Source organism: Aulonocara sp. 'chitande type north' Nkhata Bay, unplaced genomic scaffold, assembly GCF_057382095.1.
Source record: "Aulonocara sp. 'chitande type north' Nkhata Bay isolate Kocher_YH1m ecotype deep benthic unplaced genomic scaffold, A_spYH_male_GT1.1 unmapped_scaffold_31, whole genome shotgun sequence".
NCBI classification, from domain to species: domain Eukaryota; kingdom Metazoa; phylum Chordata; class Actinopteri; order Cichliformes; family Cichlidae; genus Aulonocara; species Aulonocara sp. 'chitande type north' Nkhata Bay.
In genome coordinates, this window is record NW_028234363.1 from 81,185 (window position 1) to 98,863 (window position 17,679).

The following is a 17,679-nucleotide window of genomic DNA, read 5'->3' on the forward strand; positions in this document are numbered from 1 at the left end:
TCGTTAACATTTCTCAACAAAAACACATGAAAGTATCACGGATAATTCAACAATAAAATCGCTTCATGTTGTGGCCATCACACAGTGTTTTCCAAAGTGATTCACGAGCTGAAAGTGCGCAGATTTAACGTATATAATCCTTTGTTAGGTTTATTATTTTCATTTCACACGTAAAACACATTTATAGATTCATCCACCACTCCACCACTGTTAGTTTTGGATGCGCTCGGCTCCAACCAATCAGACCAATTTATGCAGACGGCGCACTAATCCCGTAACTGCACACTACCCATAATCCTCAAACGCCGTTGCTATAGAAATGAAGATAACAACAGCTTGGTGCTACCCGTTATTCCTTTATTTACTCTAAAATAATAACCAGCGATAATACGAAAATAAACTGGCCCAGTGTTTAATTATGTAATTACAAATTGCAAATTTTATTTTTTTATTTTATTTTTTACAAATTGCAATATTTATCTACAGCGCGCCTTTAGTGACATGTCAACAGATCTTAAGCAAGGCGATTGGATGGTTTTTACTGCAATGCATCTTGGGAGTCGTAGTAAATGTATCTTTCAACTCACGGTCCTGCAGCGAATCTTTCGACTCGACACGAGGCAGATCCTAGCTAAGTAAGTTGTAATAAACTGTGGGTAATTTGCATGTTAAACTGATATTAAACTTGAAATGTTTTCACAGAGCAGTCTGTGTACCAAGAGAACTACTTCTGCAAAAGTTTATTTAATTTTTTTTGGTGATGTATTCTCATGTGTAAGACACTTGCTTGGCCACCCAGCTAATGTTAGTGCTGCTCGATTTTAGCAATGTATCTTTTCTGTAATCAATTCAGTTTTTTTTAACCCTATTCACGTAATTAACTCAATATTAACGACTTTAATCTCGTAATTGATTTTTTTTCTAAATATGGTGTAATACTGCCTCGTAATATAAGTTATTTCTTTGGTCATAAATTATTTTTGTAATCATTTCACCAAAACAGACCTGAAATAATCCCTACATGTTCCATTTTCATTTGCAGAAATGACAAAGCCAAAAACCAAACCATGCCCTTCCTGTCAGGCTCCAAACACCTGCAACAGGAAGACATGCAGTGGATGTCTGGGCAGCCTGAACGTAAAGGAGGGATTGAAAAAAAACAAGAACAGTTTAAAAACAGTAACTGGGCTGCCTCTGTTAAAAACAACAGAAATGCGAGCAGGGTGGTTAATTCAGCCCAGTTGTCAGTAAGTTTAAAAGTTCTGATCTAATAAGTGGTTGGTCTGCTAGACAATTCTTTATTAATCACAGTTGTCAATGTTTTCTTGTATATCATGAAGTAAGAAACTAACAAGGCATGTATATACGCATAAAATATTAATTTATAAAAGAGCATAAATAAAAAAGTTATTCACATCAGAATAACATCATCACACTAAAGACATCAAACTAGAAAAAACTTGTTAAAAACTATGAGGAGACGACAGGAACAGTCAAGCTAGGTCGCTTAATCCAGAGATGGAATCACTTCATCCTCTACCAGCTCTTCCAGGAGACACAGGAGCAGGAGGATCCACGGGCCTACAGGACGACCAGGAGTAGGTAAAACACATCGTTGTTGACCTGCATTCTTACTGGACACTGTCCCAGTCTTATCATTATGTTTGTTTATAAATGCAGAGTTTTCCTTCTGGTTTCTGAAACTGTGATTTGTGTTTGTGTTGCAGTTCTCTGGGCTCCCCTGGCGACTCTGTCATTAGAGAGCTGTTTTGTTCTGAAGTTGAGAACCGCAGCCCGTGTCTCTGTGGCATAGAAACAGTCTACTCCTCCCTCGTGTTGCTGTTCAACATGCATTACCCTGACTCTCAAGGTGAGTCTGAGAGCACTGAGAGCATGGATATCTGTGACTGTGAATTACTCTGTCTTTGAAACTTGAACTATTAATGATTACATAATGGTTTGAATTAATTTAGTTTTTGAATGAGCAGAGGGAAATATCTGCTTGATTTGATGTATACACTGATATTCATTGTACTTTGACACTTCAGGAGAAAGAATAAAGGAGCACGACTTTGCTGAGATCCTGAAGAAAAGCATCTGCCTGCAGCAGAGATCTCACACATGGTGTGGAAACTGTGACAAGTATCAGCCCACAGTGAGTTACAGCTTTCATTCACTCATAATGACAATTCATTTATGGTTGATTGTTACCTGTTGTGCAGGGTAATCATTTCTTTGTGTTACACTGTAGGTGCAGACACGCAACATTCGACGTCTCCCAGATGTTTTGGTGATAAACTGTGAGGTGAACAGCAGCAAAGAGGCCGAATTCTGGAAGGTTCAGGCCGAGGTAAGCCACTGATTCACTGTGTTTAAATACAGTTAAAAGAAAGTAATGATTTATCTGTTCATTATTTACATGATTGCCCATGTTTCTGTTTTTATAGTACACCTTCAACAAATCCATGCAGAAGACAGATCAGGATCAGCGTCACGTGTGGATCCCCGCCACTCTCAAGATGTCCCTCAGCAAAAGTCAGAGACTGGAGATCAGCAGCTGGCCTGAGGGCGAGGAGGTGAGGACTTTAGATTTTCAGCTGATCTTTGCACTTGAAGAAATAACTGAGTAACTTTTCATTACTGAGTTAAAATTTCACTTCAAAATTAAATCCATATTTCCAGGAGCAATATTTTTAAAACATTATTACACTAATCTGAAGCATTGTAGATATTGAACTATGGGTTGGTTTTAGTGTTTTTGTTTCTGTAACACATGAATTTCTCAACTTTTGTGAAATGAAAAAGTTTATCTTACAATTATTTGCACTTTCTGTTACTAGTTAAGTGCTGCTGAACAGGCGGAGGGAGCTTCTCTGTATGACTTGGTGGCCACGGTGCCGCACATCCTGGACGCTGGCGCGGGTGGTAATATGGTCGCACACATCAAAGTGGGTGAGACCTACCATCAAAGAAAAGAGGTGAGCGACGCTTAGATAAGAAAAGTTTGACATCTGCTGACTACAAAAAGTTTCATTTTTAACATTCAAAATGATTTTATTATTTCAGGGAGTCTCTCGCCAGCAGTGGTACCTCTTCAATGACTTCCTCATTGAGCCGATTGAGCAGGTAAGGATCCTAGATAAGATTCCTGCTTGTTTATTCATGCTAACTTTAATGTGTGCAGTCATTTAAAAATGTTTCTCCTTTTGTTTTCAGACTGAGGCTGCACAGTTTGATGTGAGCTGGAAAGTGCCAGCCATCCTGTGTTACGCCAAGAGAAACTACCACACCAAATACGACCTCCGCAGTGAGTGTCAGCACAATCAGTCTGAAGTCAAATCCGACTTATATCGGACTGAGAAGCATAGCAAGACAGACGCCACTTTCATCCCACTCACAGTCAGTGAGATGCCGCAGGCTGGTGACCTGGTGGGGCTGGACGCTGAGTTTGTAAAGCTCAGTGAGGTAAGTCTGGCTATGATACCATCATTTATTATAATATAGGATCAAAAACAATTTTAAATATTCCTAGTACATATTTTCAGTAGTTCAGCTAATCTGACTCAAGTATTTAAAACAAATTTGACCCCTGAATGTGTGCGTTTGCAGGAGGAAGCAGTGCTGCATAGCGACGGCACCAAATCGACCATCACGCCCAGTCAGATGTCTGTGGCCAGGATCACCTGTGTGAGGGGTCAGGGGCCCAACGAGGGGGTCCCCTTCATCGATGATTACATCTCCACTCAGGAGCAGGTGAGAAGCTGCAGAGAGAAAAGACCACGATGACCTGAAAGAATGAATATATAATGTTTCAAGGATCCACCCGCTAACTTGTCAATTTGTTCTTCCAGGTGGTCGACTATTTGACAAAATACTCTGGAATCGAACCTGGAGACCTGGATGCCACAGTATCCTCTAAGCACGTGACCACGCTGAAGTCGACCTACCTGAAGCTACGCTTCCTCATCAATGCAGGAGTTCGCTTCGTCGGCCACGGCCTGCAGAATGACTTTCGTGTCATTAATTTAGTGGTACGTTATTTCATCTGTTATATATTTCAAATTAGTTCATATAGTTTAGAGATGTTTTTTTATAGATGTGCTTTGATTTTAATGTTTTTTATTTTCTGTTTCTTAAGGTTCCCAAAGATCAAGTTATCGACACGAAATTCCTTGCTTGGTATTTTCTTGGTAAGTTAGTAGAAATAAAAAAAACAAAAATCTAATCCAAATATGAGTCTGTAATCGAATTAAATCACATTATTACAGTGAGAGGGATTAGGATTTAAATATGTAAACTGGATAATCCGCTCATATTACTGTCAGTATTAAGTTAAGTATTCAGTATTAAGTCAGTATAGTTCATGATGTTTTAGTTGTCATCAAACTCATCTTGGAATTAAATCTGAACAACAAAGTATTTAGAGGCTTTTTTGAGTTCATGCACTAAAGCGTACGTGTCAATTCCTCATATCCACACTGTAATCTGAAGCTGAACACTTTCATTTTAATCATTCCTGACCTTTTTTTCATGTCCACAGGCCTCAACATCCAGGGAGAAACCCACGACAGCACGGAGGACTCATGCACAGCCCTGAAGCTTTACAGGAAGTACCTGGAGCTGTATCAGGAAGGAGGGAATCATTACGTGATGAAGGTGCTCTACGAAGTCTACGACAAAGGCTTCCAGTTGAACTGGAAAGTCCCTGATTCGGACATGAGATAGTCCGTCTGAGTGGACTGAATGCACTCTCCTTCCATCCACGGGTGCTGCTGTGCTTCCCTCTGTGATGGGACTGTGAGCAACACCATGACCTGAGGATGCTCGGGCTGCTTATTTTGTATCATATTTTATAGTTATTTGCTTTGAGTCAGTGACTCAGTTGTTTTTATCATATCTAAATATAAGCTTTTTATTTCAGAGAGGTTTACAGGGGGGAAAGTGATCATTCAAAATATGAATTTGAACCTTTTTTTTTTCTTTAAAAGAAAAAAACAAAATTGTTGCATGTAAATGAAGTCATCCTGAGCACTGTGTTACAATCCAATGTTGTCAGTGTTTTGTTTAGGCGTGACTGTTATGTGTTTCCTGCTTTACTTTGAAGGTCTGTCTTATCTCAGTGTGTTCAGTTTACGCTTCCTTGTCTCGTCAGTTCTGATTTGCCCCAGCTGTGTTTCCCTCCTGTTGTCCATTCCCTGATAGCTCCCTCTATGTATTTAAGCCCTATATTTCAGTTTGTCATTGTTGCTGTTGTGGGCAGCACGGTGGTTAGCACTGTTGCCGCACAGCAAGAAGGTCCTGAGTTCAATTCCACCATCAGGCCGGGTCTTTCTGTGTGGAGTTTGCATGTTCTCCCTGTGTCTGCGTGGGTTCCCTCCGGGTACTCCGGTTTCCTCCCACCGTCCAAAGACTTGCAGTTTGTGGGGATAGGTTAATTGGATAATCCAAATTGCCACTAGGTGTGAATGTGAGTATGAATGGTTGTCTGTCCTTGTGTGTTAGCCCTGCGACAGACTGGCGACCTGTCCAGGGTGTACCCTGCCTCTCGCCCTATGACAGCTGGGATTGGCTCCAGCACCCCCCGCGACCCTGAAAAGGATAAGCGCTAGCGAATGGATGGATGGATTATTGCGATCTCCCCCTGTGTTGTAAATAGTTTGTTGTATATAGATGTAAATAGTTGTCGATACTTTGTCTTACTTGGTAGCTGTAGGGGTGAGAAGCCATTTTTCTTTGGGAACCTTTTCTCCTGTTTTTGGTTAGGGAGGCAGGTAAGACACCTGTAATTTTCGTTTGGGGTTTTCTGTGAAGGTAAGCCAGCTGCATTTCATTTCTAGAGTTTTTGTTTGTTGTTTTGGCCATGCTCACCCTGACGCCTGCTACCTTTTGGGACTTGATAAATTGACAGGCTGTTGTGAAATCCGTGGTAGCTGTTTTTGTTGGTTCGTCTTCCTTGAGAGCAGGGAGTGTGGGGGCATTTCTCCTTATTTTTATTTTTCTTCTGTTGCACGCCAGTTTTCCCTGGGCTGGGGTGTAACAACTGTAAAATGTTTGTTGTTTGATACCAGGAAGTGGAGAATGTGCATGAATCCATGCAAATCTTGATTAAAACAGATTCCAACCACAATGAATTTAGTTTGTTTGTTTCACCAGCTTCTGTGAAATCTGTTGCACTGTTCATTTTACAGCTGGATTTTTATTTTTATTTTTTTAGGTTTCTCAGAATTCAGATCGATTTTTAATTTTTCAAAAGCTGTTATTTCTCTTCTATAAATGACACATGTAACATTTTTGGGGGAAAAAAATGTCCTCAATATTTCACCTCGAGCTCTTTAAAAAGCCCTAACTGGTAAGGACTGTGCTTCAAGTGCAGCATTTACAGCCACCACCTTTGAAAAGTAGTAACCATACTTTAATAGATGTGTTTAATTTAACCCTGTCAAGGCAGGCGTTGCAGATTTGCAACAAGTAAAAGCTAAACAACCTGATTACCCCACATACATATTTTATGAGGTTTTTTTTTTTTTCCCCTCAGAAGTACCACTGGAGGTATTCTTTTGTACATTAGCAACAAAAACTTAATTTGAGCCTGAGAAGGTTAATAAATCTTTAAGTCACATTTGAACGATTTTTTTTGATATAATGGTGCCCTCTGCTGGATGATCTGCATACTCTTACCGTTTCCACACAGTTGTTTTTAAAGGTTTGTCATTATTTTCATTGTTTGTTTTTTTTGGCTTGTTTTGTTTTGGGAACCATAAAATTTTTCGAGCTCCTTGTCTGGTCTTACAACAACTCTACAAGTAAAACCAAACATACAGTTAGTAATGATCCAGGAGATATGTTAAAAATCTACACAACACAATGGATTTCGATGTTCCACGAAAGAATTTGTAAATCTACACAGTATAGTAATCCTGTTCAGCTGGATATGAGGAGGTCAGGGATGAATGTGTTGTGTAGTCTCAATAATGTTAAAGCAATAGTGTGATCACAAAACTGATAACTGGGAGGCTTAAAAACGAGCTCTCAGAAATATTGTAACATCGAGTAAGTAAATGCATGTATTTGGAAACATATACTTCTAAAAATACTTTTATTGCACCATGTTCATTCACTCATGAGCTGCTGTAACATGAATCAAATGGCTGAATTTCCAACTCAGCATGCAGTCAAGTTCTATAGTCTTGCTAATGACCTACTAGGTGTGTTACGCGTCGGGAGTGAGAACGGGTTGTGCAACAGGGACACATGGAAAAGTTGCAGGACGGCGGCCCTCGAGGACTGGAGTTTGAGACCCCTGCCGTATGGTGTTCATGCAGTTATCTACCCCACAGTGACAGCATGTCTGACTGCCTGTTCAGCATATGTAAAAATATATGATGAGTTTAAGCATGTGATGACAAACATGGTGTTTGTCATCACATGTCACATACATCTGGATGATCATTTGGAATAAACAAGAAACTAAAAACTTGTTGCTTCATCTTTTACCGTTATTATCATTATTATTATTATTGATCTTATTTTACATTTTTCATTGTTAGGCATTAGGTTTATTTTTTTTTCCTTCCAACTTCTTTTCCTCTTCCATGTTACTGTGTCAGCTTGTCAGCATCTATTTGGGGTTGGGAGCGGAACAGAAAGTAAGGAAATCCAAAGTGCCATTTAAACCAGGAGAGGTTCTTTTTCAGAAGAAGGGATTAATTCAAAAGAAATGAATTTACACAGGTGTTGTCGAGTTTGGCGGGCCACTCAAGCGGCCCTACTACGCACAAAAGAGAACAACAAACGCATCGCAGATCGGCACCGGACCCGTTCCCTGTGCAACTGTGACTGAGCAAGAAGAGTGGTGGAGAAAAGAGGAGCTGTTTGTGTGTGGAAACCCCCTCCCCTGGACTCCGGCCCCTTTCACTCCTGGACCCTGGAACCCTGGCCCTTTCCCCCAAACACCTTTGTATATATATTGCACTGTGGCAGATCACTGTAAATAAATTCACTCTTGTTCGAAAGGAGTTTGTGGTCTGCGCTTGAGTCTGTCCCTCTACTCCTCTTCAGTTCGCCTCAACATAAGCTCATCATATTCTATGATTTACTCTCAGGTGTTTGACGAGGTTAATGGTGCTGTCACAACACCTTACTGTCTTGCCACATGTATCGCAAACCGCGTCTTAGCTGTTTGTGGAGGTAAAATACATCCACACATGACTCCGTTTATGCTCAGCCATTGCTGTGAGTGTGCATGCCAGAGGCTGCTACACATTTATCCAGCCGTATTTCACAAATGACTAAGGCGTAAGAGGAAGTAGTTCCTTCCAATTTAGACGATCCGAATGATATAGTTTATTTCCACTGTTCCTGTTAATGAAACACTACAAATTTACCCCAAAGTACTAAAATATCGATATTTTAATATGAGAATCGATTCTAGAACATAAATTACTGGTATCGGAAGAATCGATATTTCAATATCGATCCGCACACCACTATTAGGAACTTCGTCTGTGTGTCATTCCAATTCAGGTTTTTATTATTTTATTTTATTTATTTATTTATTTATTTGTTTTAGGAATTTGGATTTTAGGATACTTCAAACAAATCTGCCAGATTAACAGGGTGTGTGAAGCTGGAGTTTGACACAAGATTGGTATTTTTAAAAGATTTAAATCACCAAATTCTGAATAAAAGTTTAACAAATTCAGGACATAATTAGTAATAGAAAGTAATAGAAAGCTAGTTGTATACATTATTAATCAGGATCAAAATTAAGGCATGTCAAAGCTATCCAAAAACATACCACATTAAATGCACAAAAGGCGCACAGAAAGCATACTTAGTTAATCTTTGAGTAGCCAGTAAAGATTATGAAGGTGCTAATTAGAATAACAGTTATCTGTTCTGCAAAGAAAAAAATAAATATGGGTAAAATTAACATGAGTATGAGAAATTTCAGCATTAAGATCTACCTAATGTGCAACAGTTCCCTGACATCTGTTTCATCTTTACAACACATGGCTACTTCACAAAATGCACAAAATAAAAGATTACCAGAAATTATTGAATTACAAATGAATGAAATTGTTACAGCTCAATTAACAGTTTTCATGTGGATCTTTGTGGGACTGTGTGCCATGATACATACTGACACAGAATGAAACGGCAAGATTTTGAGTAGATGTCCCCAACACAAAAACGTTTTTTTAAACAAAGGTAGTTTGTATTTCTGTGTATATTGCGAGTACAATGTTTTACTTATGTTTACATCAGACATCAAATCTACTCACTCTTTAGAATATAAGAACACTCAACTCTTTTCTTTAAAAACATCTATAGATTGATAAAAATCTATTAGTATAACTACAAATCTATGCTCTGTGCTGTGTTGATAATCATGCATGCAAATCAAAATCAAAGATGAAAACGATGACATAATTTTTTTTAAAGTTTGATTACAATTCCAAAATTTATTATGCCATTCAAAAATATTTTGGTGAGCACACATATTTTTCTTTATTTGTTTTCCTTAAAAACCAAGCCAAATTCTTCTGGGATTAAATATTATATAAGCTATTAATAAAAACACAACAGATTAACTCACTGATACTATGGAAAAAAGGAACAAAGAAAAGCCTGACTTCTTGTTGGTTATCTGAATAACCACAGATTTCTGCATTCATTATGTGTTGCTAGCTGAATGTAAATCACTGGATGCACTGGATGTCATGTTGTAGCCATCTAAAAAAAACAGAGCAGTATAGTTAATCTGTGGCAAAAAATAATACACAGTAGACACTGAAGTAAGAAGTAAAATAATTGTATGAATAAATAAAATTAAAAAAATTAATTTGTGTTAATGTGCAACCCATCCAATTGTTTTCTGTGTTGGACTGCCTGATTAAGGTACAAGCACACCTAACAACACACAGCTTTTCCTGCATCTTTATGTTAATTTTTTAATTGTTATTTACCTCTTCCACGTCTCCAGTTCCTTAAAAATCGAAGTCCACTTGACGATGAGTTTCCAGCACTTGTGCTCTAAAATACAATACAAAAAACAAATCATGCAATATTTGAAAAAACAAAACAAAACAAAAAACAAGTTGGCTGAGATCCAAAAATAAGGAAAGAAAAAAGGAACACGAAAACTGTTCTTACCCCTGTCCCACTTCTGGACGGTCGTGCATATGATGATATTGCTGACCGCACCTGGTAAGTGAAATCTCAAATGTTACACTACAATGGAAGTTGCACAAGTTAGCTGTAAAAGTAAATTAATTCATGATGCCCAGCCAAACACTAAAAGGAATCTTTTTGTAAGTCTATGGTGATGTTTATCTTGCTTTTTTGTGTGCTTGTGTGGGATACGAACACATACATATAACTGTTATTTATTGAAGTGTGGGCCCACCTGCTGTTTGCTACTTTCACCATCAAGTCTGAATTAGTCATTTATATGGATTTACAGAGAAACCATGAAATGGCACTAAAAGGCAGAAGTTTGACTTGACAAGAGGATTTTAGTGTAGTATTATTACAATTCATATTCCTTCGTCAGTAAAGGTTTGTAGACATTAAGCACTTTGTTGGTTAAACCAAATTATATCATTTAACATTAATTTAAAGTAATTCAACAATAAGCACTTATTCATTAACTTGACTTAAAATTGAGCTGTACATACCTTACCATCCAGCAGTGTTCCAAACACCAAAATAAAGAAGCCCTTTTTTAAAAGACAGAGTAATGTCCGTTATCAAGGATTCAGTGATTAAAGATTCTGCTATTATGGTATAAAAAGGTAAAAAGTTTATTTGTACCTGTAGCGAATTGAAGAGTGCGAATGCAATATTGATTCCTATGTCTCTTGGATGCACCAGAAGTCCAGCTCCCAAACCCCAAGTTATTCCAAAAAATGGTGTAAGCACAGCCAAGCTCTTGACAATAACCAGTAAAACGCTCTTTTCACCTGCTTGTGCAGCAGTTGTTCCAACCCTTCTCCTTATAATTTTGTACAAAACCACAACCAGGATAATGAGATTTATCAGCACTATTGAAAGTGCAGGAATCACAAACGCCAGTAGAGCTTTGGACTCATCCCAGTTGAGCCAGCAGATTACATTTTCTCTGATATATTTGTTGTCTGGTGCAGTTGCAGCTATAGTTACTGTTGCTATGATTAGAGGAGCTCCGTAGCCTAGAGAAAATCCAATGGCCAGCATAGATGCTTTAGACAAACCCCCACCAAAGACATTAGTTGTACGGTAGAGCAGCAACAAAGCTGAGGCAAACATCCAGAAGAACAGAGCTAGGTAGAACAAATGGATAAAAAAGGTAGTTGCAGTGCATGCTGAGTGGTTTTTATGATTTGCATTTGAAATGGCTGCTCCAATTATAAACCAAATATCTGCAATCAGGAGGGACACAGCAATGTTAACTTCAATGATGAGACATATGACCAAGGAACCCATGGAAATGCCAACTCCGATGTAGGTTATATAGTCCAAAATTGGGCTAATTGGACTGTTTGGTGACATCAGGATAGAGAATGAGGTCAGGTGGTTGCAGTTGCAGGTGACAGTTCCAGTTTCATTTGTATTTACCACTTCACAGCCCTCATCGTCCCATCCTCCGAGACCATTAAGGAGATTGAAGTTCCAGAAGACACATTTTGGATCTCTCAGTGTATCATTTAAAATATCAAATGTCAAAGAGATATTATTGATTTGGCCACTGGACTGAACAAGTACAACCCTGCCACCGATGACCTTAATCGATGAATTGTCTATTTCTCTTGCAGGGAGTACATTATTCAGCGAGGCAAATGTTATCACTGTGATTGACTTATTTTTACCCTCATTCTGTGGTATTTCTATCACCACTGAAGAATTAAAATCACCAATGATAGGGTTTGTGTATATAGTTCTGTTCAAGATGATAAAAGGCGTGTCAATACCAGAATTATTGAAACTGGCAAGGTGTTTTGTTATTATTTCAAGAGACTGCAATAATGATGAACTAACACCGTCAGGGTTAGAGATGCTATACGAGATACTTTCATTGTTTTTGTTCAGAAAGTTCCATGAGTCCCTTGCCTGATCTGTGGTGAGAACACCTGCAGTTATCAGGATATCCTACAGTAAAAAAAAAAAAGTATTAGATTGAATAAACAAATACAAAATTAAAAAAAAGCATGTATTATTTAGAATACTCAAACTTCAGTAAACTAGCATGTACCTTCATTGAGTTTTCATTGATTGAGATATTGAATAATTCTATTCTGTTGGCTACATTTCTGAGGATTTGAACAACAGCATCAATATTTTTAGGTGAGTTAACCACTTGCTCAGAATTCCCATTAGTAACATTGCTGAGCTGTTGCAAAAATGCTGGCAGTGTAGTGGCAGTCAAGACCTGCAAGAGTTGAAGAGAAAAAGTATTTAGTTTCACAATTTAACTCAATGTTTAAGTTAGAATGACAAACTTGGGCTTCCTATTTACTAATTCCTATCTCAAAGGTTTTTGTTTGTAGAAATCCTCACAGAATCTGGCTTACGTTTATTACAGTCTTTTAACCTTAATCTGCCTGCAGTTATAAACCGAACAGTGAATACCGTGTAGTGATGCGCGAATCATGAACGAATCGTTCAATACTCGAGAATCACTTTACTGACTCATGAATCATGATTCACAAGCCCAACTGACTCACTGACTCATCCCTGTTGCTGTTAGCAGCAATGTATCTAGCTTATAATTAAAATTGTGGAGAAAAACACAACATCCAGTATCGTAACAAAAAAACTTCTGCTCTGAACTGGAAGAAAAAACCCTGAGTAGAAGCTCACATCAAGAAAATAGCTCCTCGGTTCACAGTAGCATCGCTCTGCCTAAGCGAATCACTTAGGACTCGCTCACCCCCTCCCTCCTGGCTCACAGCTTCTTCTTCTTCTTGGTTGGCAACCAATGTTAAGGCGCATTACCGCCCCCTGGCTCACAGCTCAGTGGACATTTAGATGAGAAAATATATATTTAACACATTTAAGGAAAATACTAATAAAATAAAATAAAATAAATGTTTATTAAGCAACTTTGATAGGAAATTGCTTAATTTTAGAAATGTTTTTGCTCTTTTTTGCTCTATAAAATAGTTGTTTTCTTTTAGAATCATTCATCTTAGCAGTAGGATTTACATGAAAAGGGAAACAAATTAAGTTTGATTGAAAATGTACATTTTTTGCACTCTCTGGTCAACTGACACAGTGAATCAAATGACTAAAAAATCGATTCACTTTGGTAAGTGACTCATTAAAACTCGATTCAGTAAAAAGAATCGAATTTACCATCGCTAATACCGTGTTTCATTTGTGCTTTCCATGTCTTCTGATCACAAATTGTAAATAGTGCTGTAGTGGCAAAACAAAGAAACACTACTTACTTACTTTGTGGTTATTTATTGAAAAAGTGTTTTTTTGTGCATACTTTATAAACTTAAACTACCTGCTTACTTTGTGGTTATTTATTTGACAAGTTTTATTTTTATTAAATGGGTGACAAGTTTATTTTGTATTAACAGTTTGTCTGTCATCACAAATTGTATTAACAGTTTGTCTGTCATCACAAATGGTATAAAACTGTAAAACATGTATTGCACAAAGTTAAAGGACTTGATAAGCATTGACTCATTGCAGCTTACTTTAATTTCTGTTGTGCGGGGTTTTTTGGTGCAGTGGTTATCCTTTTTTATCTTTTTTTTTCTTTTTAACTTTCTGAGGTTTGTACTATGAAGCAGAACTTTGTCTTATCCGGGTAACTTTGGGGTGAACCAGGGTTTTCTGTAGTGATGGGATTTCCGGCTCCTTTTAGAGAACCGGCTCTTTCAGCTCCCAAAACTCAAAAAGCACTTACAAACTCCAAAGCACGTACAATTTAGGGGCATCTATTTGTACTTGTGGACAATATAAATTGGTTACTTTAAATTAGGGAATATTACATTTCCTACATTTTGTATTTGTATTTTACTTATTCTCAGACTATTAAACAACATCAAGGTTCCAGCTGAAAGAATAATAACTAAAACTGCGTTATGCAAATTTAAACATTTATTTAACTCTTTTTTTTCACCATTGGCACAGCACCTGCCCCAGCTCTGATGCTTTCGGAAGGAAGAGAAGACAAGCTTTATGGTGATATTTTAAGTATCATGTTAGCACAACGCATTCAGAAGGTACTGTTGTCTGAACACAGACAGAAAAATCAGCTTCTACTAGATACTAGTTAACATGTGCAGTTCACATCACTGTAATGCTTTAACCATTTTGGGCTAGAGAGAGAATTCAAATGTTCCTTGAAAGAGGAGAATTATATCTCTAATTTTATAGCTGAAACTTAGTTAACTTAGTAGTTGTGATGTTTGACGTTAGGGCAATTGAATCCAAATAATGGAAAGAATCCCTGTATATATTTAACTTACTTTGTAGTACATAGAGCCCTGGAACTTGAAACTAACACTAGAAAACTAAAGTCAACTAAAACTCAAGTATGTTCACCAAGAAATAAAAACACCACTTAATCCTAAGACCATGATCGTTTTGCTGTCTAACAGGATACCATCCATTTGGAAACTGGTTGAAGGAGCTGTAATAATTTGAGAGGTGGATTCATCTTCCATTATAGCCCAGAATAGAATCAACAGGATTGTGTTGAGAACCATTTATATTTTACATTACATTACATGGTCATTTCCATCATCAGCAAAATTGAAATGTAGAGTAGAAAAAATTAGTCATTTAAGAGCCTATCTTATCATTTGATATAATCTAGTTTTGAAATTTATAGTCACAGTTGTCAAGTAAAACACATAGCAAATTAACTTTAATTAAAAGAGTAACTTAAAGAGAGGTTTGTGTAATATTTTTGTGGCTTCACTTAGGTGAACTTTCTAAACTCTTTAAAATATGTAATATTGTGATTTATCTCTAAGGTACATTTTCCACAATACAAAGAACTAAAAAGAACATGGCAGTTTATATAAGTCACCTCAGATTGGTCAAGCAGCTCCTTAATGGGTTGCAGTATGCAGGTGTCTCGTATTTCAGTATATGTTGTGATGTTGCACAATGCACTCTTTTCTCCTACCTCATTGTTTGCACAGGGTATTCTGGCTCTGGAACCACTAACTGCCTTTCCAAATTCTTTATCATCACACATTTGAGGATCTAATAAAACAAAAACAAAAAAAAAGACCTTATTAAATGTAGATAATTTTTAACCTGAATTTAATAAATTGCTTTATAATGTGTTAATACTCACTTCCTTTGTAAAATCTGAGTGTTATTGTTTCTTTGAATTCAGGATAGGTAGTTGATTGACAGGTAATTGTATCCTGCTCTTTGTCTGTACAGCTATCAGTTTTATATTGATAGGTAATGCTTTTTTTACCTTTGGATAAATCGCAGAAACAACAAAGTCAATATGAATAGCAATACAAGCTAAACATTCAGATCTGATGTAATATTAATCAGACTAGTTTTTAAAAAGTTTTGTCTCATATTAGTAAATAACGTAAGTATTGCAAGATGAGCAGAGAAATTATTTCCCAATAGCTGATTTGCATTTTGTTGATTCTTTGTTTCAGATTTACCGCTAATATTCACGTTTGTGAAATTAATATTGTAGTCATTGTTGACAGTGCAGCTTAGTGGCACATTTTGACCACTACAATTCAAAAATTTTTGAATTGGGTCCACTCTGATCAAGGGTTTCTCTTTGAGTGTGAAGGCTCCATTGGATCGTTGTCGATAAAATGATTCATCCTTTTCCCGTATGAGCCTGCATTCATAATTTCCTGGAATGAAAGTAAATTATTATATACATAAATAAAATAGTGTTGCCAAACAAAAATAATAATATATGGGTTGACAGTGTCACTTATTTCTGTATTATACAGTTGTAATATGGCTGGTTCTCCTATGCAGATTCAGTGTTTCCTACAAAAAAGCAATAATGTAGCTGATAACGAGTTTTTGCTCCATTTTGTTTCAAGAATACCATTCTCTGTCTAGCAACATTTTATTTTACTGTTATATTATTAAGAGCTCAGCAACCACTTATTTCCAAATTTAAATAGGATTTCTAATATGAATTAGTTGACATCTGTGTTCACACAAGTACACATTTACACTGGCACTTGTAATTTGGTATTTCTTTCTCTTGAGAAAGGCTTGTGCAACAGCAATGGTTTAACTATTTAAATCAAATGATTTCAGTCCTTCTGCACTAATATTGATTGCTCCATTGCAGTAACAACGTTTTCCTTAACCCTCTGGGGTTGCAGCGACCCAGCGACTCCATTTCAACTTGGGTCAGAAGTGCGGACTTCAAACTATATACCAGATTTTAAATTGTGTCGATAGGCCACGTAAAAGAGTTATGATAAAAGATACATGTGATGTTTTTTTCTGAACCAAACAAGTTTTACCCTTAAGCCAATCAGAATGTTGTAATTGCACTTGCTGAATCACTAAAAAATGCTGAGACTACACTCGCATTTTAAATGTATATGATTTGTGAATTTCCCCATGGAATGCAGTTGTTTGCTTCTTACCACTGTCAGCACGAATGAACTGTGACACAGATAAGACTGAGTGACTGTTGTTTTTTGAAATGGTATGTACTCCATCTGCAACTATGACATTGCCATCACGTCTCCACTCTGCTCTCCAGTCAGTACCAAAGAGATCCAATGGTGGATGGCCACATGTTACAATGACTTTATCCTCCCAAAATCCACTACCTTCAATTTTAAAATCCAGAAAACGTGGCTCTATAAAAATGAACATAAATATAAAAAAATGATTAAACAATCATCTGATCTCATGTGTTTTTTGATATGACATTAAACATATATGTAAAATTGAATAAAATCACAAATGTAGACAAGTGCTTACCATCTGATATCATAGAGTAGATTTTTGCTAGCTGGTCAAAAATTCCATTGTTCCATTGTTCAGAGGGCCCGGTGGCGCCAGTGTCCGGCAGCCTCGCCTCTGTCAGTGCGCCCCAGGGTGGCTGTGGCTACAATGTAGCTTGCCATCACCAGTGTGTGAATGTGTGTGTGAATGGGTGGATGACTGGATATGTAAAGCGCTTTGGGGTCCTTAGGGACTAGTAAAGCGCTATATAAATACAGGCCATTTTAGTAGATCCATTTATGTAGTCATCCCTGTGTTAAGTATTCCCTGTTGGCTCGTGTCCCCATGGCTCCTATTTTACTTTGAAAGGTCTTGTGTTTCTTTGTACTACGTGTTTAGTCTTACTCTCCCCTCCCCTTTAATGTCATTATGTTTCATTCTAGTCAGCTGTGTCCTCATGTGTCTCCACTTCCCCTGATCACCTCATGTATGTATTTTTGAGTGCCTACTTGGTAAATCCTTTTGTAAATAGCTTTTCTGTTTCCATGAATACTCATGGTCTTCAAAGAGTTCAATGTAGGAGGTCAAACAACTTGAACAGCACAACCTCCAAAACAACTCCAGTACTATCGCAAATCTGATTTTGTTTGTAAAAATGCACTAATTTTTTATTTTATTTTATTTCTTTCAGGACCAATGGATTGGTGAATGAGTGAGAAGCTGTGGTTTGCTGCATTTGTTTTTCCTATAAACTGTAGGGGAAAAAAAGATAAA

The 17,679-nt window shown here is 37.3% G+C and overlaps 2 protein-coding genes across 6 annotated transcripts; one reads left to right on the plus strand and one right to left on the minus strand.

Annotated features, from left to right (window-relative positions):
• LOC147300559 (PAN2-PAN3 deadenylation complex catalytic subunit PAN2-like) lies at positions 1-6,131 on the plus strand. 3 transcript variants are annotated; one of them, XM_086285138.1, is made up of 13 exons: positions 1-635; positions 1,043-1,598; positions 1,728-1,870; positions 2,049-2,155; positions 2,252-2,350; positions 2,448-2,576; positions 2,841-2,978; positions 3,067-3,126; positions 3,217-3,465; positions 3,610-3,753; positions 3,852-4,031; positions 4,139-4,190; positions 4,541-6,131. In XM_086285138.1, the coding sequence occupies exons 2-13, from the start codon at positions 1,519-1,521 to the stop codon at positions 4,723-4,725; spliced, it is 1,566 nt and encodes a 521-aa protein (XP_086141264.1). In that variant the 5' UTR covers positions 1-635; positions 1,043-1,518; the 3' UTR covers positions 4,726-6,131. The 3 variants fall into 3 exon arrangements, with proteins under 3 accessions (XP_086141264.1, XP_086141265.1, XP_086141266.1); XM_086285140.1 differs by having other exon boundaries at positions 3-635; positions 1,043-1,602; XM_086285139.1 differs by having other exon boundaries at positions 1-1,598.
• Positions 4,540-17,315, minus strand: LOC147300560 (adhesion G protein-coupled receptor F1-like). Of its 3 annotated transcripts, XM_086285135.1 has the most exons (10): positions 16,942-17,315; positions 16,599-16,817; positions 15,305-15,839; positions 15,032-15,210; positions 12,233-12,409; positions 10,816-12,129; positions 10,680-10,721; positions 10,156-10,206; positions 9,969-10,035; positions 4,540-9,735 (listed from the first exon to the last, which is right to left on the minus strand). In XM_086285135.1, the coding sequence occupies exons 4-10, from the start codon at positions 15,200-15,202 to the stop codon at positions 9,677-9,679; spliced, it is 1,881 nt and encodes a 626-aa protein (XP_086141261.1). In that variant the 5' UTR covers positions 15,203-15,210; positions 15,305-15,839; positions 16,599-16,817; positions 16,942-17,315; the 3' UTR covers positions 4,540-9,676. The 3 variants fall into 3 exon arrangements, with proteins under 3 accessions (XP_086141261.1, XP_086141262.1, XP_086141263.1); XM_086285136.1 differs by lacking the exons at positions 16,599-16,817; positions 16,942-17,315 and having other exon boundaries at positions 15,032-15,307; XM_086285137.1 differs by lacking the exons at positions 15,032-15,210; positions 15,305-15,839; positions 16,599-16,817; positions 16,942-17,315 and adding an exon at positions 12,841-13,072.
• Positions 17,316-17,679: the final 364 nt, after the last annotated feature.

Coding starts and splice junctions, on each gene's coding strand:
- LOC147300559 (XM_086285139.1), top strand. CDS start 1,519: ATGGAATCACTTCATCCTCTACCAGCTCTTCCAGGAGACACAGGAGCA. Junction 1,871..2,048: donor GCATTACCCTGACTCTCAAG/GTGAGTCTGAGA, acceptor TTGACACTTCAG/GAGAAAGAATAAAGGAGCAC. Junction 3,754..3,851: donor ACATCTCCACTCAGGAGCAG/GTGAGAAGCTGC, acceptor TTGTTCTTCCAG/GTGGTCGACTATTTGACAAA.
- LOC147300560 (XM_086285135.1), bottom strand. CDS start 15,202: ATGTGTGATGATAAAGAATTTGGAAAGGCAGTTAGTGGTTCCAGAGCC. Junction 10,036..10,155: donor CGTCCAGAAGTGGGACAGGG/GTAAGAACAGTT, acceptor ATTGTATTTTAG/AGCACAAGTGCTGGAAACTC. Junction 9,736..9,968: donor GAACTGGAGACGTGGAAGAG/GTAAATAACAAT, acceptor TGTTTTTTTTAG/ATGGCTACAACATGACATCC.